Source organism: Centruroides vittatus, unplaced genomic scaffold (assembly GCF_030686945.1).
Source record: "Centruroides vittatus isolate TY-2023 unplaced genomic scaffold, ASM3068694v2 scaffold_576, whole genome shotgun sequence".
In the NCBI taxonomy this organism is placed as follows: Eukaryota; Metazoa; Arthropoda; class Arachnida; order Scorpiones; family Buthidae; genus Centruroides; species Centruroides vittatus.
The window spans coordinates 1,771,416-1,798,984 of NW_027122713.1; the positions used below are offsets into that span (position 1 = coordinate 1,771,416).

Consider the following 27,569-nt stretch of genomic DNA (forward strand, 5'->3'; position numbering starts at 1 on the left):
TACGACATTTGTGTATTAACGTAAAGACGAGTTTGTTTTAAAAGTATTTAGTGAAAGCTTTGAATTATAAGCTATAAACTTTTATGCTGGCGTTTTTTGTCACGAATAGCGAATGCGATACACACACTGATGTACTAATACGAAATAATAACATAAACTGTAAAATAAAATAAAAGTGGAAGCTGAACACACGAAAAGTCTCAATGCGATATTAGCAAATATCAAAGTTTGTCACCCGCTTCCTCAATGTATTTCTATCACTTATAAGAATTTAGAAGACAACGTAAAGAAAGAATATAATTTTGCTTTATAAATATTTATTAATAAGTTTATAACATAATACTAAAGATATTAATTTTACTTTTTACTATATTAGCATTATTACGAAGAAAATGGCAGAGAGGAATAATACTGAAGATGAATCCCAAGCACCGTTTTCATTATGTCAGCTTCAATCTGGTTTTGTATTAGCAAGTATGCATCACATAGTTAAGAACGTTCTTGAATGTTTACCTAACAAAGATTTAAACAGATGCAAAAATGTATGTGTTCTATGGAATGACGTGGTAGAAGTAATCTTCAAGAACAGAGTATTAATAGTAACTAAGGTAAAGTTTTCCACAGTTGCATTTATAAGTGTGCGATAAGCAAACGTTTGCGTTTAATTAATCTGAAAATGTTTTAATTTTTCCGTATTAGAAACTTCCACGATATTTAGCGTACAATTCCATCAACAATTCATCAATTTTGGGCCCTTATATGAACACAACAAACGTCGAGTGCTGTTTACCAGAAATATTATCAATAGGATGGAAAGCGCCAGTATGTAGAGCCTGCGAATACCGGAAGATAATACATGAACCACTATGCAGTACGTGTACAAATATTGCATTTTACTAATTCTTTTGACTGCACGTTTTATTTGACCGAATATTTTGATTGTTTATTCTTTCAGATGGAGACTCCGAAGAAGAAGATGAAGAAAGTGAAAAAGGCAACCCTTCATTGTTATTGACACATATTGCGATTCTTCCATCTTTTGCCGAAATTAATGTCCATCGCTTAGAGTTTACTTTGACAGAACTTGATAAAAAAATAAAAGCCGGAATAATAAACTGGAATGATATTGTTAATGTACATCAAGAAAAAATCAAGTGTATATTATGGTTTATAGAAAGTCATGTGAATCCGTCATTTCTGAAAGTTTCACCGATGTGTGCCACTGCTGGAATAGTCAACGACCGTGAAACTAAAGGGATTTGTAAAGCAATAGTATTCACAGGTACGAATATTAATGCCCTGTCTTATGTATTGAGAGAAATGGAAGTAAATCGCAACTTAATACCGGAGGCGAGAAACATTTTCCAAATATTTAAGCAACAATACAGAATTAATGAACGAAGATGTCTGGCTTTAATATTTGGCTGTCTGTCGTGCAAATGCAATTTGAAATGCTCTTTGAAGAAGTTTAAAAAATGTTTTCCTGAGGTACCGATTTTATTTAATTTTGATCGTTATTGTTTTGGTTCGAATTACGTTCCGAAATTAATAGAATCAAAATACGTTATCTCGCATTTTTTATTCCCTTGTCGTGTTGCAACGCTTGTTTTACTTTGGTTTAACTGAAACAATAACTTACACTTTTTGTAAAAACAAATTTAAGTAGAACAAAAATCGAAGAACAATCAATTTTCATTAAAAAGACACTGTTCTCTATTGTTCTATTCAAAATTTTTAAACAAATAATAAAATGATTTATTTCTTTATGATTCATACAAACTGAATTCTATATACTTCAATACATCTACTTTATCATGCAATGTATTGGCTAAATAAGTAGCCAAGCACAATACTGAATAAACGTGTAATGAATAAAATTAATAAAAGAAAGTTGTTACATCATCAAAATCGAATTTTGGCTGATGGTATCTCCTTGGCATAGGATTTGTGTCTTTACGGTGTCTACAGTTTTTCAAATTCATGTATCTGTCTTTTCTTTATAAATTACAGAGTTACAATGAGCGTCAAAATTCTCTTAAAGAATTCAGGAGAATATCTTAGAGAACTGTAAAATGTTGCAAAAGACGTTTCGCCTGAAATCCCTAATACGTGAATACGCAATAATCAAATACGTACGGTACATAACTATATTGCAGTCACCCGAAAAATAGCAACATACAAATTACCCATACGTTCGGGAGAATTTTGATTCAAACAAAAATATACATCTTATTTGTAAGAAAAGTAAACTTCGGCAATCAATGTAGCCTCCTTTGCTTTTAAAATTTTCTAATGTGATTAGGCATAGAATTAATAAAATTCCTGCAACCGTGCAATGTTATTTTGTTCCGCTCACACTGCACACGTTTCCATAATTGGTGAATGCTTTCGGGCATTGCAACACACATAAGCGACATTTACAGAACCAGATGTGTTCAATTAAGTTAAGATTAAGCAACTGAAGCCACTATATCAGATTAATATCATGATCCGGAAACTATGTCATTGGATGCAAATAGAGCGATGCCACATTACAATGCTGAAGTTATTGTCCTCCTGGATGTATGTTTTGGGTTGTTATCTTGATAAATGAAAGATCTTCTGTCAATAAACATTAAAACAAATATTTGTGAAGTATCTGAACGTAAATAATGCTATCCATTCTATTGTGTATAAAACATAGAATCGTCAGGCCCAAAATAGGTAATACAACCCCTGACCACTAGAGTAATTATAGCAAATTTCATTGTTGTTTCTACTTTTCGTTCAGTTATAGACTTCATCGATCCACGGCCATTTTCGATCATCTCAACCAACCCTATTAATTTTGGTTTCATCTGACCATACAATCTTCTTACAATCTTCTAGGCCCAGTCTTTACGGCGTTTGGCAAAGTTAAGACCTTTTCGTTTATATGATTTGGTAAGTGTAGGCTTTTTAGGCTCAACTATAATTTTCAAATTATTGAGCGGAACTCTTCATAAGTCAGAAAGTGTTTCGTCTGTGATCAAACTTTAAAGCAACCGTAGGACCGTTTAACATGATTTTCGCAAATATGAACAACTCAGCAAACCCGATGTCGTGACGAAGCCAGGATTTTGAAATTCCATTTATGGGCAGGGATATTCGAGGTGAAAGTTTGCCATGTAAAGTCTATGGGCCGATTGCCGGTTTTAAGTTTAAAACAATTACAACCTACGAACAGAACTTTAGTTTTGCAAATACAGTCCGTTCCTAAATGATATAGCCTTTATGGAATAATGAAATTGACAACGGAATAAGAAACACGTTGTATTACTTTACCCCCTCAAATAAATACATTATTCGGGAGGTGCACTTTTGTTTTTTAAGAGCCTGATTGATAAGTATTCGATTTTACACTCATTTTTAGGTATTTACGTATTACACGACCACCTACCATTTGTGTTATGTCATTAGTATAGTATGTTTTCACACGATAAACATTAATGTTTACAATTGACTGTCTTCGCATTACGATTTTTAAAATTTTTCCATTTTTTAAAATAAAAATAAAAGATTATTGTAATGGCTTAAAACTGTGAGTATTGGTGAAAAATATGCACGCTAATTCGCCATTCAATGATATCTTAGCTAAAATAGCTTTTCAGTTTCCTTTGATTTCATGTATTTTTAGCGTTTTTTGTATTTTTTTTCCTATGAAAACTATTTGCGCAGATTAAATTTTTGTAAAAAAATGAAATTAAAAAAAAATTCTAATGTGGAAACAGTACCACAAGGATTAGATTTTCTCATGTGAAAACATATTATACTAATATCTTGTGTTATTGTGTACTACGCGATAATATATTGCCTTAAATTTATTGAAAGGCTTTCTTTAATGTGTAAAATTCATGGTGTCCATTCTAGATAATATATGCTTCGTGAAAACAATTTATGTAGTAAAATATTTTCCATAAGTACAGAATTCTTTATGTTATTTTATGAGTGTATAAATTTTTCTGCATTTATAGGGATTAGAATTACCCAGTACAACACTATGTAGATCATGGATTACTCAAGAAATAAAAAAGTTGCAAAAAATACCGTATGTAGCCACACAATTTAAAACTTTGTGAATAAACAGGGTGGGCATGATTAAATTTTCCCGAGCAGAATTTTCAGGGCATTCTGTAGCTGTAAGAAATGGACGGATTGATGCCAAGATTTGAATATAGACTATGCAAAGGATTTTGCACAAGAAATAATTTAGTTCAAAAACTTCCGCTAGGGGACGCTGATCCCATGCTTGCGGTCGCGCTCCGTCGTCGGTCGGGTGTCCCCGGCCGCCTCTGCTGGCCTTCCGGGTCCGGGTCGTCGAGGGCGGTTGTGATCATTCTTGGTCACGTTCGCCTTCGGCTGTGGCGGTTCCTGGTGGTTGTGGTGGCGGCCGGGGGCGCTCGGGTGGCGGTGGGTCTGCTCTGCGTGGGGGTACTGATTCCGTTTATTTGGCCCTTACAGCTTTGGTAGCTTTGTATAAGTGCAATTTTTTCTCCAGTCTGTCACATCTTCTCTTCGTTGCCACTCTCAAACACACGTCTCCTGCAGGACTACTTCTTCAAATAAAATACCCCTTTTCCTCTTGCCCCTGTATCCTAAAATCCAACAACACTACACTTTTTCTCACTAAAGTTAAAGTCATACATGAACCTTATTTCGTATAAACTTCTCTTATTCTTCCCTTTGTCCCTTCTAATAGAAATTAGTGCTATTGTCCTCAATACTATATCAATACCCTTTCTCTTCACGGTGGTCATACCGAACCCTGCTTCAGATTTACTTAATTCTCCATTTTGTCCTCTCGCCCCTTGTGGGCCTTGCTTGATATGTGAAGTTTACTGGGTTTCTTCACATTTTTGCCCAAATGGGGTCAAGCAACCCTTGTCAAGTCCTCCCAGTAGGCACTCCCCTGGCTTCCAGCTCGTGCTCAAGCCAGGCTCCCCTACAAATTTATTTATTCCAAATTGTTCGGTTTGACCATCTGTGGCTTAGCCATTGTCACTTTCTTTTCCTCCGTGGCTCTGGAAAAGTCAAAAATTTTGGTTAGGTTACGTTACGTTATAAAACTTTCCTATCTACCTATTTTTAAATCTTCTTCGTCTGCTCCCTCTCTGCACTGGCCGGTCGGCTCCTCATTAAACCCTTAATAAATATATACTCACTAGCCAGACAAACTGCTTATTTTTTAAAAATTAAATTGAGTAAAATCTGATTCCTTCCAAAACAAATAACTAGAATTAAACTTAAATTCCCTTATCAAATTAAATTCAGCAATCTTCTCTCGCCCGGCCAGTGCAGTTTCTGGGAGTGTGGTTCACTATAGCACCTGCAGCCTATCCTGCCTACTAACCATTACTAACAATACTAACATTAATTGCTAATTCCTTACAGACTACAAAAAATACGTACTATTTATGAGCCCTTCCAAGGGACTAGTTCAAAACATTATGAGCCCTTCTGGGACAATTACACAATACATCTTCCTCTGGGTCCTTTAGTGCTCTCTGAGCGGGAAAGGACCCAATGCATTTATCCCAAAATCTGTTCGCGGAAAAAAAAAAAAAAAAAAAAAAAAAAAAAAGGGGACGCTGATATCACGACATGCTCCTCAAGTTTGTCATACCCAAAGTTCATCCACGACAATGCCTTGCGTCTGGAACATTTATACAGGATGGTGCTCTCCCATATTGGATGCAATGTACAGCAGATTTTGTGGTAACATTTCATTGATCACTGAATGATCAGTCGTTCGATTAATTGCAGAACACAGTTCATCGCCATCAAATTTTACACCTGAACACTGGGGCATACATTAAGCAACATTCCTTACCTTATATCAGTGAACTGCCTATGCAGAAGGCATGCTCCTTACGGAACGAATAAATGCGTTTCTATTGTTTAGTTTCATGTATAAAACATCGTTTAGCGGAAGATTTTACTTTCCGCTAAGGGTACTTTGAAATAAATCTTTTTTGCATAATCCTTTTCCATATCCTTTGCATAGTCTGTATACAAATTTTGGTGTCAATCCTATTATTGGTTACAGCTACAGTGTACTCTAAATAGAGAAACTTTAATTATGGCTGCTGTGTAAATTAACAATGTTATGGAAAATTTTATATTATATAATTTCTATATTTTAGTGAATTAAACTGATCCACTCAATAATTTCGATAAAACTAGCAGTTATTTATAGTGAAATGAGTGGGGTGCAATTTTTAATCATATTCTTAATTTATTTAATTTAAAATGTATACTCTGCACCTCGTAATTAGTAGTGTCTTGCCCCTGTACATCATAATTTTCCTTTAACAATAGAGTCGTGCCAGTCATCCATTAACTGCTTTCAGGAGAAAACATTTGAATTGAAATAACATGACTTCCGGTCCAGATCGGACATTCGTATGCAGTTAATCGGGGCCTCCTATCCCCAAGGTTTCCATATCTCGTCTTAGATTTCATCTATCTATCTCCGTTCTCAAGATTAAGGAAAGACAATGGACATACGACAGTAGGAATTTACAGGTCTACAATTTTTTTCAAATTGCAGCCCAATAACATTATTGCTTTGAGAAAGACAGAAATTCTTACTGTCAATCTTAAGCACTACTACCATGTTAATAGTTTTACTATTAAGTATCAATTTTATGTATGAAGTTAACCTCTTGCCTGCAGTCGGGGAGGGTCTCAGACACCCTGTAGTATTTTGTCTTTTCATATGCATTCTACTGGTACAATGCTGAGATTTTTGTGACATGCTGTTTGTGTCAAGAGCATGCACAAAATAAAATGCTCTACAAATGCACAGAACAAAATGCCGTGGTTTCACAGAACTTGGTTTCAGTGTAAAAAACAGTTTTTGACCAAAATGTTCTTATTTCTCAATGGAACTGATTTTTTGGACTAATCTAATGGTTATATCAGATATTTCCCTTGTGCTATTGTGGCAAATACGTTTTAATTGATTGTTTGTGAGGTAAAGGCATCTATAAGGTGAGTCAATGTATGGATGATAATGATGTGATTAAGATGACCAGAGCTCCTCACGATGACTTCAATAAAGTAGAAGTTTATTTCCCTAACAAAGTTGCCAGAAGACGGATATGTGTCTGAAGAAGACATTCTTGATGGATCCAAATCAGAAGTCAGTGGCCAAGTGGATAAAACTACTGAACACTGGTAGTTGGTCGTGGGTTTGCACCTCGCCAATGGGCTGGCCATGTGGAGTTTTCCAGTTTTTCTTTACATTAGTAACACCTAAATAGGGACCAGTTTCTCGTAAAAGACCTCCCGGGTGGTAGATCGCCCACGTGTTGTGCTGCCATAACCAAATAAACCAAACCGACTCAGAAGCGAATGCTATAAGCAAAGATGATGCATATTCTTTCTCATTTGATATAATTGGATGTCAGTGAAGTCACTCACCCTCAAGCTGGAGGAGTTACTAGATACCGACAACATAGTTTCAGTGGTGCCTTGTATTTCAAATTTAATTCATTCCAGGAGGCTTTCCGAACTCTGAATCCGATTGAAATTCAAATCAGTTTTCCCACTTAGAAATACTGGAAAGTGACGTAATCCTTTCCTAGACCCTAAAGAATATTCATTTTGATATACCGTATTTTACGGACTATAAGACGCACTTTTTTCTTCGAAAAATTGCCTCCAAAATTCAGGAGCGTCTTACAGTCCGTAGCCTCCTATAGGTATTTTTTAAAAAAATTGCTTAAAAATTAAGGTGCGTCTTATAGTCCGTAAAATACAGTAATTAAGAGGTAGAGATTACATGTGTAATGAAACACACCAAAAATAAAGTGAAAAAACACAAGAGTACAATGCAAGAAATGCTTTCACAGCAACAGCAAGAGACTTGGGCACACAACAGGAGTTTAAGCGACAAGCACATTTTTACACTGTGCACACAGTTCGAATATAGAAGTATCATTTCAGCTCCGGATTGAATATCTCTAGAATTTAGCATTCGAACTCGAAGTATGAGGCATCTTTATATTTATTTATTTACCATTTACTCACATAAAAAGGACAAATCTAACATTGTCTGTGTAGAAATAATCTCATTTATAGTTAAAGAATGTTAAATGAGGTAGGGCTTTTTTTTAAAAGAAAAAAAAAAGCTCATTATAACAATAAATGTCTCTACAACAATAATTTTTCATTCTGCTAAATATCATTTTACAGAGATTTGACTGTGTTTAAAGGCAAACAGAGAATTGTGCCTATTTATTCAACAAAATGCCATTTGCCTGATATTATTGGATATTAATTATTATAGCACATAAAATCAAAGCAGAAATACTAAGAGTACAAGAGAATAACAACTTGTATATTGTTTTTTACTTATAATAAAAATAGCTCATCTTTGACTGCGTGACTTTTTTTTCGATGTTCTAACCTGAAGAAGGTCATTAAACACGATCGAAAACGTTAGTTAGATTCTATTAAACAAGGCTGCTTATATAAGGTGGTACGAGTTGGGTATTTATAATAAAAATATCATTTCAAAACAAGAAAATTGCTCAATAGTCTGGATATTTTTGAAGGAGACCCAAATGTAGAATAGGGATATCATTTATCAATATTTGAATTATATCAAAGCATATAAACTGATATCAATTAGCAGAAAATGGCAAGTCACTTGCAATCATTTACTTTGTATAAGAGGACTATAATGGCATTTCACATCAAGTGATATCATGTGGTAAACAGCATCAAATGATGCCAAAAACCATGGGTTGATTGGAATTAATATAAACACCAGGAATTTTCTCTAATCCACTTTTAGAACTTATCTGACCTCTTGTTTGTTTTGCATTAAAATGGAAGCAGTTGCAATATTACATAGAAGTGCTTATTCAGTTAGATCTGGGCACATATCTCTCATAGTTTTTGTTAAATTGAAACTTTGAGAACTTCATTAATATCACAAGCATTCAAACTTTTTAATCTTTTTCCAAAATAACTGTTTTGGTTTTTGTTGTGTTTTGAGTTATTTGTGGATAGTGCACAACTAACAAGGACCATTAGTGTTTGAAGCAAGGCTTAACCTGTTTGTTAATTAATAGATCTCCAGTTAGCTAGGGCATTTTATGTTCACAATGAGTTTGGATGGTTGCCATCATCATATTTTCTTTATATATGCACAGACCATGGATCATGCTTAAAGTCAGTGTAAACTTTACTCTCTTGACATTTTACTACAGTTATAGATTGTTTAAAGATAGAAGCAGTCTGTCTTAAAGGTGGAACTAGAGAAGTGTCATCTTTGATGTTTACTCTTCCTTAAGAGCATAGAATTTTGCCAGTATGAAAATCAAATGTACCAAGATCTGCAATATTGCTCAGAAATCTTACAAATTGGAATTTACTTCAAAACTTGTATAATAATAATAAACTTCAATCTAAATACAGAACTGACTCCAACTTCAGCACTGGAGTAAAATCTACACTTCCTTAAACCTGTTACCGGTGCATAACGCATATAAAATATACAGTGGGTGACAAATGCCGTTTGTCACCCGCTGACAAATTTTACATATATTTTTTTACTAACTGCAATCTTTTCATAATATATCAATAAGAGGTATCTAATTCACATCATAAATTAAATGGATATTTTATTTAATAATTATATAAATATTTAGTGGTTTTTAGAGTTTTAATAAATAAAAAAATTAGACTTTTATCACTATTGGCTGACTCTTATGATTTAAGTGATGTATAATAATTTAATTATTGAAAATAAAGTTTAAATTATATAAATAAAACTGTTTAAACAATTTCTTTTGATTGGTAGACAAGATATTTTATTTGTATATATTTGCACTACCTTATAAGGTTCTACTGACATCATTTGCTGGACAATTTGCAAGTCAAGTACAAATTTATCCTTTGTTTCAATTGGTTATGACATATTTTGGCTTGAAAAGTGCTCATCAGACGGGAACAAAATGCATTACAACATATTGAAATAAGAGATAAGTTTGTACCAGCTTTTGTATGTGAATTTTTCAGCAAATAATACAAATAGAACTGTATAAAGGTAAATAAATCTCAACACTGTGTAGCAGAGATAACAGAGACTTATCACACTGTTACTGAGGACATTAAAATGGGACTTAATTAGCATCATCAGATCATCAGAATGCAAGTTTATTACTGATATGCATTTCGATCTAAAAACTCTCATCAGCCATACTTGAATATATAGTTATCTTTTTAGATCTACACCAAAACACAATGCTCATTAATTAAAAATGTTTGTTATAGTCAGACAACGGCTCATTATTTTATAACAAATTAGCTAAAGGCAGTGTTTGAGATTCATTTTCAATAATCATTGAGACAAAAAGGTTTTATAACCCTATAAAGGTACTTCAAATACAGTATACATGAATCATTAAATATTAATAAATGTAGAATATATGAACCTTTTAATATGAAATTTATGAGAAATATATATGACTATGAAATTTTCATAATAAAAAAATGTGGTCACATTTATTCATTCTCACTGCTGTCTTCATAAAAAAAGAACTTTTAAACTTCAAGTATTAACTCCAAGCTACTTTTACTTACTACAAACAAAACTTCTACTTTATTGACTTCTAACAAAACAGTTTTCCATATTAGTAAGTTTAAGCCTTAAACTCATAATTAAGAGTAAAATGTTAAATTCCATCTTCAATTTAATAAACTTTCTATCCCTGAATGAGTTAGACTTGAAAGTTGTAATGGAATCTCTATAAAACCAGTTTTGTATTAACAAAAAAGAACTTTGTATAAAAGAGATTAAGTTATCTAAGATAAACAAAATGAGCCATTGTTTTGTACTACAGTTACATCTTTCTCATTTTAATAAATCCTGAGATTAAAGATTACAAATATTCCAGTTAGTAAAAATTAATCAATAAAAAGAAAGTGGAAACTGCTGTCTTTAAACATTAAGTTCTTTAATTAAAAATTATACATAAAATAAATGCTGGCTGGCACTTTTGACAAAGGTAATCTTAACAGTTTCATTCAACAGGTACATTTCAGTATGCATGTCTTGGCACCAATGCACCCGTGAACAGTTTAATAAGCTTTTACTGAAATATCTGGTAATCTAACAAGATGGCAGAAATGATATTTTGGCATTTGCAGACTATTGTCAAAATAAATTTAGTTTAATACAGATGAGTAGCAAAAATGCTGTTAATAATATACCTGTGGAAGCAGCCATATTATTTCATCAGAGCCCAACATATCTACAACCCAATGAGTGCTATGTACGGTACATCAGTTGCTGTCCCAATGAATTCATCAGTTTATATCAGAACACATTTTAATACATTATGGTTCATGGTTCATGGTTCACCAACGTGCTGTTTGATGCATACTGGAATGTACCCATAGTCTTCAGGCAATCAAACTTAAAATGCTACCGTATAAATTTTTTTAATGATTTTAAATATATTTGCTACATAGGAATATTATTTCTATATTTGAAATATATTTGCTACATTCAAAACAATCACTTTTTGAATCTTGAATTTAGTTCTGTTTGATTGCCTGATGATTATTCAAGAAATTAGAAGGGATTAAACAAATTAAAAAGTTTTGTTAGTATTATGGATATTAGTGATTTAACCTATCTGACAAGCATTGAGTAAGCAAATTACATAGAACATTTCTTTACAATCAACAATTAAATATGATTAATGACTTTCCTACTTTTTCCATTTTTTTTTCTTTTTATATTCTGTAATTGAACTTACTCAAGAACTGTTTACATTTAATAGTTTAGAAGAGTTAAATATAAGACTGTAATCTAAGATGGGTCAAATTTTAGTCAAAAATGTTTATTCTAATTAATACCAGTTAGTTTCTTGAAATTAGTAGTGATTTATTTATTTGTAATTAATTTATAAACATATCATATTTATAGAGTAGTTACAAAGTGTAAATGGCTAACCAGTGAAAAGCTATGTTTATACTCTCTTCCATTACCTGCACCAATTTTAATTTTCTCTTCTATTCCTCTGGATGTAATCTTTCTTGGTTGACAGCAAGAAGTCATTAAAACAATCTCCAATAACTGTTTTAGATGTTCATCTTTTGTAAGGCAAATTGAGAAATTCTCTCTTTTACAATGCTTTAGAGCAAATTGCTATTATTCTTGAAAATGTCACATCATATCAGATCCATATTTAGTCTATCATCCACTAAATCTGTTAAAATATTCTCTAACAAGGAGAGAATAGAGGCCTAGCATAGAGTTTTACAAATACAGTTTTGTGTTCATTCTCTGTAGAAATGGAGCATGAATTAGAATATTTATTTTTATTTACCTTTTCCTTGTCTGTGTACTCTGTAAAAATTAAATAAGTAGCTAGAATAAAACAAAAATCTACCATTTTTATAATTTCTCACTTTAGAGTTGATGTGAATCCAACATAATGTGATTTGTCAAATCCCAGACTCAATATTGGATACTTTGATTTAGGCGTAACATAAAAATTTCTCAACTCCACTTTACAACAATACAAAGACCTGTACGAAAGATACTGACAAGAGCTGTACAATGAGGTTTACAAAAGATATGAAGTTACCAGTAAGATTTCCAGTTCTTCAAACCGAATTTCCAGTTTTATGAGTATTTTCTGGCTGAAAATTGAGTGAAAAGGTAGTAAAATGCACTGCAACCACTAGAAATTGCTTTATAAGTAGTAAAGTATCTGCCACAACATGCAAAGATTCTGAATTTTACCATCAGATTGTACAAATCTCTGGCAGAATGTGACTGCAACTTGGCAAATTGAAATTAAAATATGTGAGAGAATAGAGGTAAGAATATAACTAACTTTTAACTTGATGGCATAGGAATTTCATATATTATTAATCAATATGTTTTTGCCAGATGGTAAGGCTTCAGCCTATACTCTGGAGACCCAGGATTGAATGTGGGTGAGCAATCCAGGAATTATTTTCATAGACTGTTTGCCCTGATAACCAGGTCAGGCTTTGTTCCTCACTATCCAGCTCCCCCCATTTTGGGCCTGTCTGAACCTACAATGGTCTTGAAAAACATCGTCTTAGTGTCTACAGAATAGAAAGTGTTAAAAACAAACTCAAGATATTTTCAGGAAGAAAAAGGAAAATAATTTACTAAATTTTCAATAGTGAAAGAACAATTCTTCATTCAATACTGCATTCATATTTAATGCCTAAAAAATTCTAAAAATAAGGCAGCATAATTTAAGATTTTTGTTCCATTACGGATAATCTATTTCAGGATAAAAATTATTCACATTGTGTGTCTATAATGAGGTAGGCTGTACTGCACACAGGACAGTCAATAGGGAAGAACTGAGGATATTTTCCTGGACCTGGAGAAAACTTAAGGGTTTGTAGTGGTTCCTATTCTTACTGGGACAGAAAATAAAAGATTTAAGACAGAATATTTCTTTATTAATAAAAAGCAATGTTTTTCATCTGTTAAAAAGAATGGAAAAAAGGTTGAAAAGTAAAAGGGTCCCTCTGCCTTGGACCTCATACAAACTGTCAATGGCCCTGACTGCATAACCATCTGAAAAAAATATCACTTTTTGAATCTTAATCAAAGCTGGAATTAAAGTAATCTAAACAATCTGGATTTTATGTGAATATGATTAACTATATTTTAATAGAATCTTTATTTATTAATTGGTTACATCTTATATTTTGTAATTTTTTTAGATCATCTATCTTGCAATTCTGTAAATGGAAAATCCCACCAGTGTCCAAATATATAAAACCACTGAACACTGATACTGTAGTTAATCTCAGGTTCAAATATGACCAATAAGCTGGCTGTGTTTTGTGTTTCTATATTTTCTACTTGGACCTTGTTTATTAGGAGTTTTCTGGGTTTCAGCATCTGTCTAACACCTAAACAGAATCGAGAGCTTCTTATATAAAACTAGGGCCTTCCTTTTTCTGAACTAACAAAATAAATCGCTTTTTATTAATAAATAAACAATCTATCTTAAAAATATTTTTCCTGTTAGTAAAACTAGCATTAATTTTATAGGGATAGGAACAACTACAAGCCCCTGAGATCTCTCCAGGCCCAGGAAAAAATCTCCAAACCCTGCACCTAAATAGGAACCAGTTTCCAATAGGAAAGCAATCCCTTGCAGTTACCAAATTGGCAGATTGCCCTTGTATTACCAACATGAGGGCAATCCATATCCAATCAAACTTGCATGTATGGATCATGAACAAATAACATAATGATTCACTCATCCCTATCTTTACTTTAACAAAACACTTTACTTAAGCCTATAATAAATTTTAAAAAATAAATAAAAATGTTTCAATAAGTTTTTATAACTTATTATTATGAATATAACAAGACTTACATATCGATATACCTGAAGTAACTATGAAATCCCCATGCTTGCAAGTTAGAAGTTATATATGTATTTTTAATGTTTTTTAATTAATGGAAATTTAATTATTCATATTCTTCTAGATATCTCTTTCTCTGTTCAGGGTTAAAAACTGTGAAGCATCCTTGATACTGTTTCTTCAACTGTTGTAAGACATAATTGAGAAATTCTCTTTCACTTTATCCCAGTGTTAAGTCATAAACCTAGAGCTCTATCTTCTATACTTGCTGATGTCCATCAAATTTAATTCATACTGAAAAAATAAAAACTAATTGAGATGATGATCTTGTGCATAGAGACTTTATGACCATTCTATACTTCTAATATGATCAGAAATGTAATGAATTGGATGGTTAATTGTTCTGGATAGTTTATTCAAAATGTTTCTAACAAAAATTTCTGCCATTTATGTTCTGCATCATTTTAATCTGTTAATTGAACTATATTAAGCTGCACGTAGTCAAATGTTTGATCAATAATGTTTCATTTAATAGTAATGTTGGCCATATGAACTAATTACTTTAGTAATTTAATACAATGTTAAATTTTGTGAATTTTTGATTTAAAAAACTCATATTGAAAAGCAAATTTAAGTTAAGGTAATCAGTATTTATTGGGATAATTCAGTCCTCCAAGAACTTCATTTTGTGGTTTTCTTTTAATTGTATCTAACAGTTGACATCACAATAATTTATATTTTAAAATATACTAAAATTCTGGAATTTGAATTATAAATTATGACATATATAATAGTTGCAAAGTAGAAAACTGAAGAAAAAAGCAATAACTTTTTGCTGTAATTTTTAAAATAAATGTAAAGTTAAAGACCAACAGCTTTTACCTTCTTATAATAAACTTCATTTTCCATGTCTTAATAAAATTTAAGATACTAGGCATCATCTTGTCCTCTTTCTAAATAAATGAATGATTTCTTTTTGAGCTACAATCAATAAATTAAAAGGAATAATCCATTGACCACAAATTACAATAAATGAATTAGTAAGTAATCAATGTCAGAGATCAAAATTTAAGCATGCATAAAAACAATTGGCACAAGAACTTTCAATTCACAAATACTGTTCTTCCAATAAAGCTGTAGTAGAAAAATTTATATAAAAACAGGTTCTATAGTAGTAATAATCTGGCATTTTTTTAGATGAAAAACTTCCTGGAAGTAAATAAAAATTTATTTTTAGGTGTCGATAATGCCACTAGTACTCAATTTGAAACATACATACAGCACAAAGTTTATTTAGATAGCAATCAGTTTCCAGTTAGCCAACTAGTATACAAATTGATTTGACAACCCACAATATGAGCAATAATTAAATCAATTAAGAATAAAGTCTTCCGCCAGTTTGTTTTACAAGTGCAATAGAACAAGTTACGGTTTACTTTCCACTCTTAAACTAAGCTCTTTATGTTTATTACCATTGTGCAAGTTGAAAGAACACACTCCATAGATACAGCAAAAAACAGTTCAACAAGATAAAACCCATTTTATTCTTAACGTATTTTATAATACATTATAATATAGTCAACAATTTTTGTACAAGCATAAATAATAATTCATTATTTCTTCAACAAGGAGGCTGTTGAACCAGTCTAAATGGAGTTTAAGGGATGAATAAATTAAAAAATAAACACACAGTTTACTTAGAACTAGTGTATTTAGTAACAGCTTTGGTTCCTTCAGAGACTGCATGCTTGGCCAATTCACCAGGTAACAGCAATCTAACTGCAGTTTGGATCTCTCTACTGGTAATCGTAGACCTTTTATTGTAGTGAGCCAAACGTGACGCTTCAGCAGCAATTCTCTCGAATATATCATTAACGAAACTGTTCATGATGGACATGGCCTTACTGGATATTCCAGTGTCAGGATGCACTTGCTTTAACACCTTGTAGATGTAAATACCGAAGCTTTCCTTCCTCCTTTTCTTTTTCTTCTTTTTATCGCCGGCTCTAACGTTCTTCTGCGACTTGCCCGCTTTCTTAACCGCTTTTCCGCTCGGCTGTGGAGGCATGTCTGTCTCTTGCTACAGTCTCAATGACGCAGTTACAGACTCTATTTATATCAGAGCGAATGGATTGAAGATTCTACACGTGACCGGCGCGCTAGCCAATAAGCAGCCGTAATTTGATTTCGTAACGTTTGATTGGATTAAACGGAGTAATTGATTCGTTATGTCGACGACAGCGGATTTTCGGACACGTGATGCGAACGCGAACCAATAGCAAGAAGCCATTCAGCGAAATTGATTGTATTTTCAAATTTGAATTATTCTATTTCTATTAAGGAAATATTTTAAGAATAAGCAGAAACAGAATCTGAAAGTTTTAAATTTAAATATTTAAAAATTTATTTTTTATTTAGAAAATTTTGAGCAAGAGATTAAGAAAAAACACAAGTCTACATATAATTTATAAAGATTTAAAATGCTGAATATACATAATACTTATTCTTAGTTACAAAAATGGGCCAAAAAATGTTCTAGGATAGGAGAAGAGAACACTTATCCACCAAATCCGTAAAGAGTACGTCCTTGCCTCTTCAAAGCGTACACAACATCCATAGCAGTCACAGTCTTCCTTTTAGCGTGTTCTGTATAGGTCACAGCGTCACGAATCACATTCTCCAGAAAGACTTTCAGCACTCCACGAGTTTCCTCGTAGATAAGACCGGAGATACGTTTAACACCCCCACGTCTGGCTAAACGACGAATGGCGGGTTTAGTGATGCCTTGAATGTTGTCACGAAGGACTTTACGATGTCTCTTTGCACCTCCTTTTCCTAATCCCTTTCCTCCTTTACCTCTTCCGGACATTTTTGCGTAGACCTTTTAACCTTAAAAACTGACTATTTCCACACACTCGACGATACGAACGAACACTCGCACGTTCTATTTATGTAACTCGACCGACGTAAAAGAAAACTGCAACGTCATCGATTACTAATGAAACTAAGAGCTTCATTGGTCTAAATATCATTACGTATTATAAAAGTGAAATAATATCTATTATAATAATTGTTAAATCTTAATTTTATATTAATTACTGGTATTAAATTTAAATTAAAACTTTATTATAATTATTAATTAAGTTCACGACAGATTAATTAATCACGTGATGTTGGTTGACCTATGATATTACATCATTGGAGAAAGGAAAACTATTATTATTTTATTATTTCCATGGTGACCTACATGAAAAATTCTCGAACATCTCTTTATACGTCGAGCTCTCTGATTGGTCAAACTTCGCACATTTATTTGAATTTTAAATCAACATTCCTTTCACGAATAAGTTATAATGCACTTTTTGTAGTGAAATATTTAATAAATAAAATAATTAAGAAATAATTTAAAAATTTCACAGTTAACAATTAAGAATATTACGAAAATACAATAGATTTTAAAATTAATTTAAATTCTTACTAGGACGATTAGAGCGCCACTATGAGGACACATTCAGATTTAGTCAATGCTTAGAAATAATGTTTTGTTTTTATTTTATTAAATGAAGAAAATAATAATAATTTAAAAGATATTTTAAAAAATAAAAATATTTTTAATGAATTAAAATTATTTTAGTTGAATTTCGATGAATCTCATATGCATTGTAATACTCACAAATGCGATGTGACACGATAGCGAAAGCATGGAAATATTTTAGAATTACGACGTTTTATACTTCAGATTTAATTACATGTTCTTATTTCCTATTAGGCAAACTCTTAGCATTTGAAATAATACATAAATGGCACTATCGTTTTTTTTTTTACCCATTTCGACCCTTGGGCACTACGAGGGCCTTTTTTTCAGAAAGACCATTGAAGGTTCGGCCAGATCCACAATGGGGGAGGCCGGATAATGAGGGATGGGGCCCGAGATATCTGGACAGATTAACCTAAAAAAGTTCCTGTGAAATTTCGACCCATTCGGATTCGATCCGGTTCCCCAGAGAGATTGGCTGCCACCTGAACCGCTTTGATTCTATGGGGTTTGTTTAATTGGTTCGTAATAATGAAATACGGCAGAGCAACCCCATGTGTTACTTCCTGGAAGAATTTTTATGGAAAACTGATCCCTGAAGTGTTAGTCAAGTGATGAAAACACAGATAAGAATGTTAGCGAGGCGAACCCACGAGTGGTGTTGTGGTTTATTCACTCGGCATTTCGTGCGACGCGTTTATGGGAAGACCCGTTCACTAATGTTTATTAGATCTGTGCCAAGTTGGAGCTATTTAGGAAAGAACTACGTGTATATTGTACTTAGATGTACAGTACTGTACATTAATAGATTACGTTGATGGAACTTTTCATATAACCTCTATAAATTTACTATAAAGTATACCACATTCACTGGACGTTCACTATCAGTGGCGTGCCGTGACATTTGATGATAGAAAAGCTGTGATTCTGTAAGAAGCCGACTTACAGGGGCAATCAATTAATCGCGCGTCAGGGCCCGTTCGTATTCGTTTGTTCGATAAGCCAGTAAAAACCGCATACTTCTTTAAATGTATTTTTAATAGATTATCTGACGTACTTAATAAATAAGAAAGTTCAATATAATTACCTCCGTTATTAGATTCAATAAATTCCCTATGCCCTCTAAATGCCAATTCTTGCTTTGAGAAAAAACATAGATATATCTAAATTAATAGATGTTATATTAATCGTAATTATCTTGTTATAATTTTCAATATTTATTTTATATTGTCTACCAATGTTAAATTTTATTCCGCTTTGATTTCCAAATTGCTTCAATTTTACGAAAGAATCGTCATTCGTCATAAATTCTATCGTCAAAATGTCTAAATTCTTTTGTTGACGTATTTATATTTAATTTGGGCATTGGTCTTTCTCTTTTAATAATGTTATCTTTTTCATTATATGGTCTTGAACCAGAACTTTTTTAAAATAAATTTTTTGGGTGTACTATAGATTACCGCCTATGGAATTTCAGGACTTTGATTATATATTTGAACTCAGGGGACCGAGACGAGTTCAACGGTACCCTATTTTTGGACCGGAGACGAAAAATAAAAAAGTTATCATACTTTTTAAGTTATCATACATTTTTAATGCTCTCATGAAGACGGCACCATAGTTGCTAGTACTGCCATCTTGCGGTAAAGTCTGCAAACCATGACGTCAGACTACGGTCATCTCCAGGAGGGTTAAACACGCGATACGAGAGCGGAGAGAGCGACGCGACTTCCGATCATCGCGCGATCGCCATTTCGGTTAATGTTACTTATGGCAGCGAACATGGCGGTCGTTCCCACTGTTCGTGCTCCCGACTGACCTCCCGGAGGGGAACCGCCGGCAGGCCGCCACGTGCTAAACGTCACTAGTTATTGATTCACGGTAGTTCTTGAACAAAGTAAAAAAAGGGGGAGAAACGTCTACTAAAGGCAATTTTAACGGCAAGCGACACGACTCCCGATCGCGATAGCGAGGCCGACTTAGCGGAGAGAGCGACGCGACTCCCTATCATCGCGCGATCGCTGGAAAAAAGTATGATAACTTTTATTTTTCGTCTCCGGTCCAAAAGTAGGGTACCGTTGAACTCGTCTCGGTCTCTTGAGTTCAGATATATACCCAAAGACCCGAAATTCCATAGGTGGTAATCTATAGTATCCTCAAATTTTTTCATCACTAGCCACGATATAAGAGCTAAAATTAAAATTATAAAAAAACTTACTTGGTAAAACAAAATGTGTGACGAATATACATACCTAGTACAAAAAATTCTTCAATTGTATGAATATACTTTTAAAGAAACTTATAATTAAATATAACTTTGTGAAGAAACGTACATAAAAATAACAAAATATTCTTTACTTTTTAAATCTTAAAACAATCCACTTAAGTGAAATCAGGGGCGGACTGGCCTTAAAATTTCTGTGTGGAAAAAATCATTACCGGCCCAGCCCATAAATAAAAAAAATGACTTTTTTCTATTTATATTTAAATACAGTATATTCAAAATACAACATTGACAAAAATTGCAATAAGCACAAGTCTAGAACATTAATTTTTTATTTAGAAGTTTTTGCTTTGTTGAGCAATAATATTAATGACATCATCAGAATCTATTTCATTTAAAATATCCTTCTCCGTCGACATTAACACGAAAGCTTCTAGATTTTCTTTCGAGATACTTGATCTTAATGAATTTTAACGTAGAAAAGTTCCGTTCACAGAACACTTGTGTTACAGACATAGATAGTAAATGTTTGTATGCTTGACCAAGTGTAGAATAAGCACCATTTAACACGTTATATCCGAATAATATATTATAACAACAAATAGGACAATTTTTGCAAGCTTTGCAGTAAGAGGATGGAATCGAATCTTTATCGTTTTCTAGTTGATCATCAGTAGAATGTTCATTTTCGTTTAATTTTATAAAAGTTTCACTGACATTTTCCTTTAAAATATTCCATGACGATTTAAAATGTTGCAATTCTGAAATAATATTGAGTTTCTTTTGGATTAAACTGTAGTAACACTTTACAGCTCTATATGAAGTGTCCAGTGAAGGCGGGTTAAAATACCAAATAGTCTTTTCAATTAGGGTTGGTCCTCGGGTTGGTTGATTTTTGCGTCTTTAGTTAAAGGATGATAGAATCGTTTACGAATGTACTGTACAGTACATACGTATACTCCCTCGGACTTCACTTAGTCTTGAAAAGGGGTCAAGCGCGTATGGACAGTCTACGAAAGTATATGTGCATTTGTACACAATTCTATCATCCCTTAAAGACGCAAAAATGAACCAACCCAAGGACCAACTCTAGTTGCGTCGAATATATGTACGAAGCGGGCTCTTGGTATTTAGTGCGATTGCAAACGACTAGATGTCAGTATTTTAAATTTTTATTTTATATAGCGTTATATTGTTTTGTAATATTATGTTCGACGCCGCAGGTTGCCCATCTACAATCAACGCCATTATGGGTGAATGGCAAACTAAAAACTAGTTAGCCGAACCTAAAAAATAGATTATTTTTAATTAAATTTTTGGAATACAGAGAAATTATTATTGAATAACATTTTTACTTATCTAAAATAAAGGAAATGATACAATTGGCCATTAAATCCGTTATGATTACAATCAACGTTTTGGTGACTGGGTGAAAAACCAGTAACTCGTGCTTCCAAAGATTCATAGGGGTGGTGAATAGTTTCTAGCAACGTAAACAAATGACCAACTTTGTCTGTTTTGATTATTTTTCTCCTAGGATGCTTTGTTTGGGCCGAGTCGGCCAATGTAGTGTTGGACTCGGGTCGGCTGGACTAATTTAACTTCGGCCTCTGGTAGAACCGGGTAAAACGATAAAGGGCTACACATATATCTATATTACACCTAAAAATTGAAATTTATCTTACTTAACGAAAAAATAAATGAACTTTTTTTAAAAATAAAACCGAACAAAACGGTATATTATGTACATATTTAGAAAAACGGCCCAAATTGTATATGGCCCGTGTGGAATTTTCCACATTTTCCACATGGCCAGTCCGCCCCTGAGTGAAATAGCTCCCTACGAGTGGCTAATGAATGGAATCAGAGACGTCCTAGTAGGTGTGCGGCGCGTGCATGCACGCAGGTTGCCAAATCCCGAGGATCAATGTCAAATGCCTGTTTTGTCGCATCACTAGTATACCTCAAAGAACGCGACAGGGTTGTTGTAAATTTTAAACATTTCTCACCATAGCTGTAAAAATCTAAATATGTTAAAGTTAACAGATTGTCCGTCGTTCGTTTTCTAACTAATTCGTTTTAGGACCAAGTGTCCACGGAAATTTCCAAAATTTACAACTTTTCGGTCACTCTCATTGAACTGTAAAAATTTCTGTCTTTATTACATCTAATATTATGAAGAGATCAATCCCTACTGTTCTCGGCAAGAGATTGGTTCGGTTAAGCTTCTGTTTAAGTAAAATTTCGGCTCTTTCATCAGGGTTTTATTTATGTCCCTAATTCCCTAACCGCTTAATTATTTAACTACTTCTTAAGTAGAAATAAGTTGAACCAGTTACTTTGTACCTGATCAACGGTACCCTTTGCAGTCTTGGGAAAAAAGTGGAAAGACAAATTTTTATGACAACCAATACATAAATCATAAATTTAAGGAAAATAAAGTCTAGAGTTTTTTTTTTATACCTCGTATTCATTAAATTTAGTTGTAAATGATGCTGCCAAAGTAACAGTTATTTTTTTTAACATTATACAAGAATTGTACACGTTTTTTTCTGCATCCCCTTACAGATGGGACATACTAAATCGTAATATCACTGATTTAACATTGAAATCCGTAAGTAATATAAGTTGGGAGAGCAGAATAAACGCAGGATAAATATATCAAATATTTTAATGGATTTTTTTTAAGGAGTTTAAAAAAATAGTTAGGGAGGGAGGTTAAATAGGAGTTTAAAATATATAGTTGACAGGAGTTGTCAACTATACAGAACTATCATAAAAACTAGCCAGTAAACGCCTATCGGTTGGGTTAGGTTATAAATCTAGTCTACTCATGATTCATTTAATGGGGCGAGGGTGGCCGAATATCTACCAGGCAGGCGGCTAACAGCCCAGAACCGGTCTGTTGGAAGCGTTATACGTGTGTAGCGTCCACCAGCTAAACCGTGTGAGGTTGATACTCTGTAAAGCGCATGCGCCAATGCATATAATCTGGCTACTTGGAAGCTGACCTGTTTTGACATTCCAGCTCTTTCGTTCCGCCACTGATATTCGAATATACAATAGCAATCTTATCGTTTTTTTCACATGTAGTATACAATTTTTTAATAAGATACATAATGCAGTTATAATAAAATATTAATTTTAATTAATTCAAAGTACGTTAAAATATGAAAATTTATATTTTAGAAAATACAAGGGAAGCGGCGCTTCCATCGCTTCCAACGACGGCACGCCACCGTTCACTACATATTTCGTGTAATAGGACTTTAAGCGAGCGCCAAATTATAAAGCCCACCAATGGCCTAGTGGATAAAACCACTAAACACTAGCAGTTGGTTTGCTATGTATAGTACTTCTGGGTTTTCTTCACCTGTCTAACACCTAAATAGGAACAAACTTTCGGCAAAAACTTCTTTTTGGAAGCATTCCCCGTTGGCAGATCGCGCGATTCAAAAAGCAATACTTTGCTGGAATCTCCCGCTCACTTCTTATTTCCACTTTTCTTTTACAATCAACTAACTTATATGTGTTCCATAGGTTAAAATACACGCCGATTGATTGGTTAAACTTGATAATGTAACCACGTATGTTATTGAAGCCATCTTACCAGAATGCTTCACGATTGTACCGTTCTCTGATTGGCTGGAATGTTTGCGGATCCACAAGATTTCAATCACGGCTTGAAGTAGGAAATCCGTCCTCAAGTCGGCTGCGATTTCTCGCGATTGTAAAGCGACTGCTAAGCAGATAATTTGCAGATTGAGATGCGAAACCGCATCACAAAGAATGATTGTGAAACAGATGGATAGTGATCGTGATTGGCAAACTGAATTGTATTGTGTATTTTGGAGCCCTACTGAGGAGGCCAGTGTACTGGCGAAATGCATTTGGGGATAAATACGATGTAATAAAATGTTTCTCTCTAAGAAAACCTTGTTTGCTTTTTAACCTTTTATTGTAATTCTATTCCAGTTTAGTAAATGTTTTAGTGTTCAGAAAGTTTTATGCCTCCGTAAGTCAGAAAAGAAAGGAAATTCGAATTTTCGTGTACTCACTCAAAGTACAATTAAGTAAGATGAGACTTTAGACACTTGAAGAAAGCTTGTAAGATTCTATTTGTCCAGCCCATGACTCGCGACTATCAGTGTTTAATGGCTTTATCTAATGCCGGCAACAAAACATGTTTTCGGTAAACCGCGATTTTATTAAATCGGATAATCGGCTTTCAAATCCGGTTTTGAACAGCAATGAAAGCGGTATCATTTCGTTTAATTGTATTTTTTACTTTTAGCTGGCAGTAAAGTATGCTTGGATTTCAGACGATTACACATAGCTTATGTACTACCAGAAAATATCAGTGTACGATTACAGTTTGTACATCAAAGATTCAAATTAATTTACTTTGACTCCACCATTTGGTCCTCGTTAGTTCACCTTGTGAATTGAAAGAGGTACTATGGCAATGCCACGTTCCGCTGCAACCAATCAGAACCCTTGACACTATTATTCGGATACTATCGATAGCGATACTTATCGACACTATTGGTAATTCGATTTACAATCGATTGCTAACATTAACCACTAAATCTGTTGATTACTCCTTCTTTAAAAGAAAATAATTTATAAAAACTATAAAGAAAATCATATCCTAAAATGTACAGGGTGACAATAGTCAAAGTGTCTCTATTCTCTGCAGTCTTTAGCTGTATACAGTAAGCGGATTGACACCAAAATTTGTATACCGACCATACAAGGGAAATAGAAAAGAATTGAAAAACAAAAAAAAAAAGAGTTTAAAAACTTCTGCTAGGAGGCGCTTTACAGGAAAACACACTAATTAAAACACAGTAAATAACAAAGATTAATCTTAAAGTGACATTTTAATCTATTATTTTATACATTACGAATAAATTCAGCTTTATTTCGCTTGTTGATCGCCTTCAAATTTTACATCCAAACAATGAGGCACACATTGAGCACACGTTACTTGCGGAACGAAAGGAAAAGGAAAATAATTTTTCGCAAAATTGTTTTCCTCTTCCTTTGCATGATCTGTATACAAATTTTGATGTCAATCCGCTTACTGATTACAGCTGCAGAGTGCTCTGGAACTGCTCTGACGAATGCAGTTCTGTAAACATAGGAAGACTGGCCCTCCAGTCTTCCTATGTTTACAGAACTGCATTCGTCTAAATCTAAACACTTGTGTTACATAAAAGGTTTGTACATATAATTTATACAAGATTTGTTTACTGCATATGTACTGTATATCTAGTTTCATTTACAAACATCTTTAATGATATTCATTTCACAAATGACTGTGGCATTTATTTATTTGCAAAGCAAGTATTTTATGCTTTACTTTGAAATCAAATTATATTTATTAAAAATTCTTTTTCGCATAATTTACTCATATATTTTTCATTCTTCTTTTGAACCTTGTTAAAAAGCTTTGTTCCGATTTATGCAGTTTTAATATATAGTGCTGCAAATAATTTAATCTATTTAAAATTTATTCCTTATTAAATTTCAGCACTTTGCAAATAGAGGCATTTGATTCACAGCATGGTTATGTTCCTGGAGAAAGTATTGTAAATGGAAGAGAAACTAAAATGTATTTGAATGAATTACATTCCGGCATCCAATATATTCACGTGTACATTAAAATCGCTATGTAATATTTCAAGAATTAAAGGCATGTATGCCTTTAATTCTTGAAATATTACACAGCGAACCTTTCAGGAGCAACGCATTCGCATAAAAAATTGCATGCATTATTTGTGATTGCTGTACTCAACAGAAATACATTAATCGTAGAAATGTCCTTCTTTCGTGGAAGTCAGATGTGAAGAAGTTAAAATTACATTGAAAACAAATAGATTTTAATTCCTTTTACGAGTTTGGAGAGTTGATAACTTTGAAGAAAAGGAACCTTTTCGGAGCAACGCATTCGTATGCAAATGGTAGGCTCAAAGACCGAAATCACTCATTGAACGAAAAAAACGACCACAACGCGTTGTGGTCGTTTCAAAACGGCCACGAAGCGAAATTCGCGTCGTGGCTTTCATGATATTTAACCACAATGCGTTGTGGTGATTAAGAAAAGCCATAACGCGTTCTGAACGTTAGCTAATGAAACCACGATACGAAGGATAGGTTGTAACTTATCAACGGGTGCATTGTAAACACTTGCAGAGTTTGTATTGTGTTTATTCTTGACCAGCGCTGCCGTTTCTAGGGAATTACCCTTTCTAGAGTAATTTCAACTTCTCAGATTAATGTTTCGGGTAGTCTTATATTTAGGGTAAATCTAGAGAAAACTACCCTGTGTTCTGATGCTATTACTCATCGCTCCACAAGTTTCGCTGGAAAAATCGTGAAATCGGGGGTGCCTAAAAGGACGCCACCCCTTCGATTGTCACCAATGTGTGAGATCTCGGGGAGGTAAGAGGGAGTCGTACCTCTTTTTCCCGTGACTCACTTGTCAAGGATGGCTGTTACGTCGACGGCGCGTTACGCGTTACGCGAGTGGAGGAGGAGGAAGGATGGGGTCGACGATAAGGCGAAGCCGACAGTCAAGAAAGACACCATTTTATAACAAAAACAAGATTTAATACAAGCTAAACGAACTAAAGTACACTTCTACCCTCGTATACAAAAAGGGGCCGGAGAGAGAGAGTTTACAATTATTTTTCATACCTCTTAACAAGTCCGTAATAGACGGAATCAGAAGTGACGATAAAGTTTGGCTGATGGAGAATCCGGTAATGGGCTGATGGCACGTAGAGCTTGTTTTTTCGTAGGCAGGGCAGTGGCACTTAAAGAACTTAGAAACGTTTTGAGAGTCCGGCGGATGGCGTAGTGCACGTCGTAAAAGCGAGACGAAGGAGCCCCCCTCGGGGGGGGGAAGGAAGCGTCTTTTATAAGTTTTTGATGGGAAAACTTGTCACGTGATCGAAAACGAATCACTATTAGGGCCATAGGTGTTCCCGGGATATTAAATAAACGACTAGTTCGGACGCTAACTATAAACCATCGTGCAAGATGATCTACCTGCTCCGAAGGAATAACGGTTTGTTGATAGTTAGGGGACAATCGTTGCCATTCGAGGGTCAACAATTTCCCGGGTATGGAATGTTGTTGATTACGTCGTTTATAACTGGAGTGAACAAATTCAGAAATTTCTAGGTTTTTAACTTCCAGATTTCACAGTAGGCTCAAAGACCGAAATCACTCATTGAACGAAAAAAACGACCACAACGCGTTGTGGTCGTTTCAAAACGGCCACGAAGCGAAATTCGCGTCGTGGCTTTCATGATATTTAACCACAATGCGTTGTGGTGATTAAGAAAAGCCATAACGCGTTCTGAACGTTAGCTAATGAAACCACGATACGAA

The 27,569-nt window shown here is 33.8% G+C and overlaps 2 protein-coding genes across 2 annotated transcripts; both read right to left on the minus strand.

Moving 5' to 3' along the window:
- Positions 1-16,102: 16,102 nt before the first annotated feature.
- LOC136989452 (histone H2B-like) lies at positions 16,103-16,477 on the minus strand. Its single transcript, XM_067287606.1, has one exon. The coding sequence runs from the start codon at positions 16,475-16,477 to the stop codon at positions 16,103-16,105; it is 375 nt and encodes a 124-aa protein (XP_067143707.1).
- Positions 16,478-16,966: 489 nt separating this feature from the next.
- LOC136989453 (histone H4) lies at positions 16,967-17,278 on the minus strand. The gene has a single exon (XM_067287607.1). It carries the CDS (start codon positions 17,276-17,278, stop codon positions 16,967-16,969), a length of 312 nt encoding a protein of 103 aa, XP_067143708.1.
- Between the last annotated feature and the right edge of the window lie 10,291 nt (positions 17,279-27,569).

Coding starts and splice junctions, on each gene's coding strand:
- LOC136989453 (XM_067287607.1), bottom strand. CDS start 17,278: ATGTCCGGAAGAGGTAAAGGAGGAAAGGGATTAGGAAAAGGAGGTGCA.
- LOC136989452 (XM_067287606.1), bottom strand. CDS start 16,477: ATGCCTCCACAGCCGAGCGGAAAAGCGGTTAAGAAAGCGGGCAAGTCG.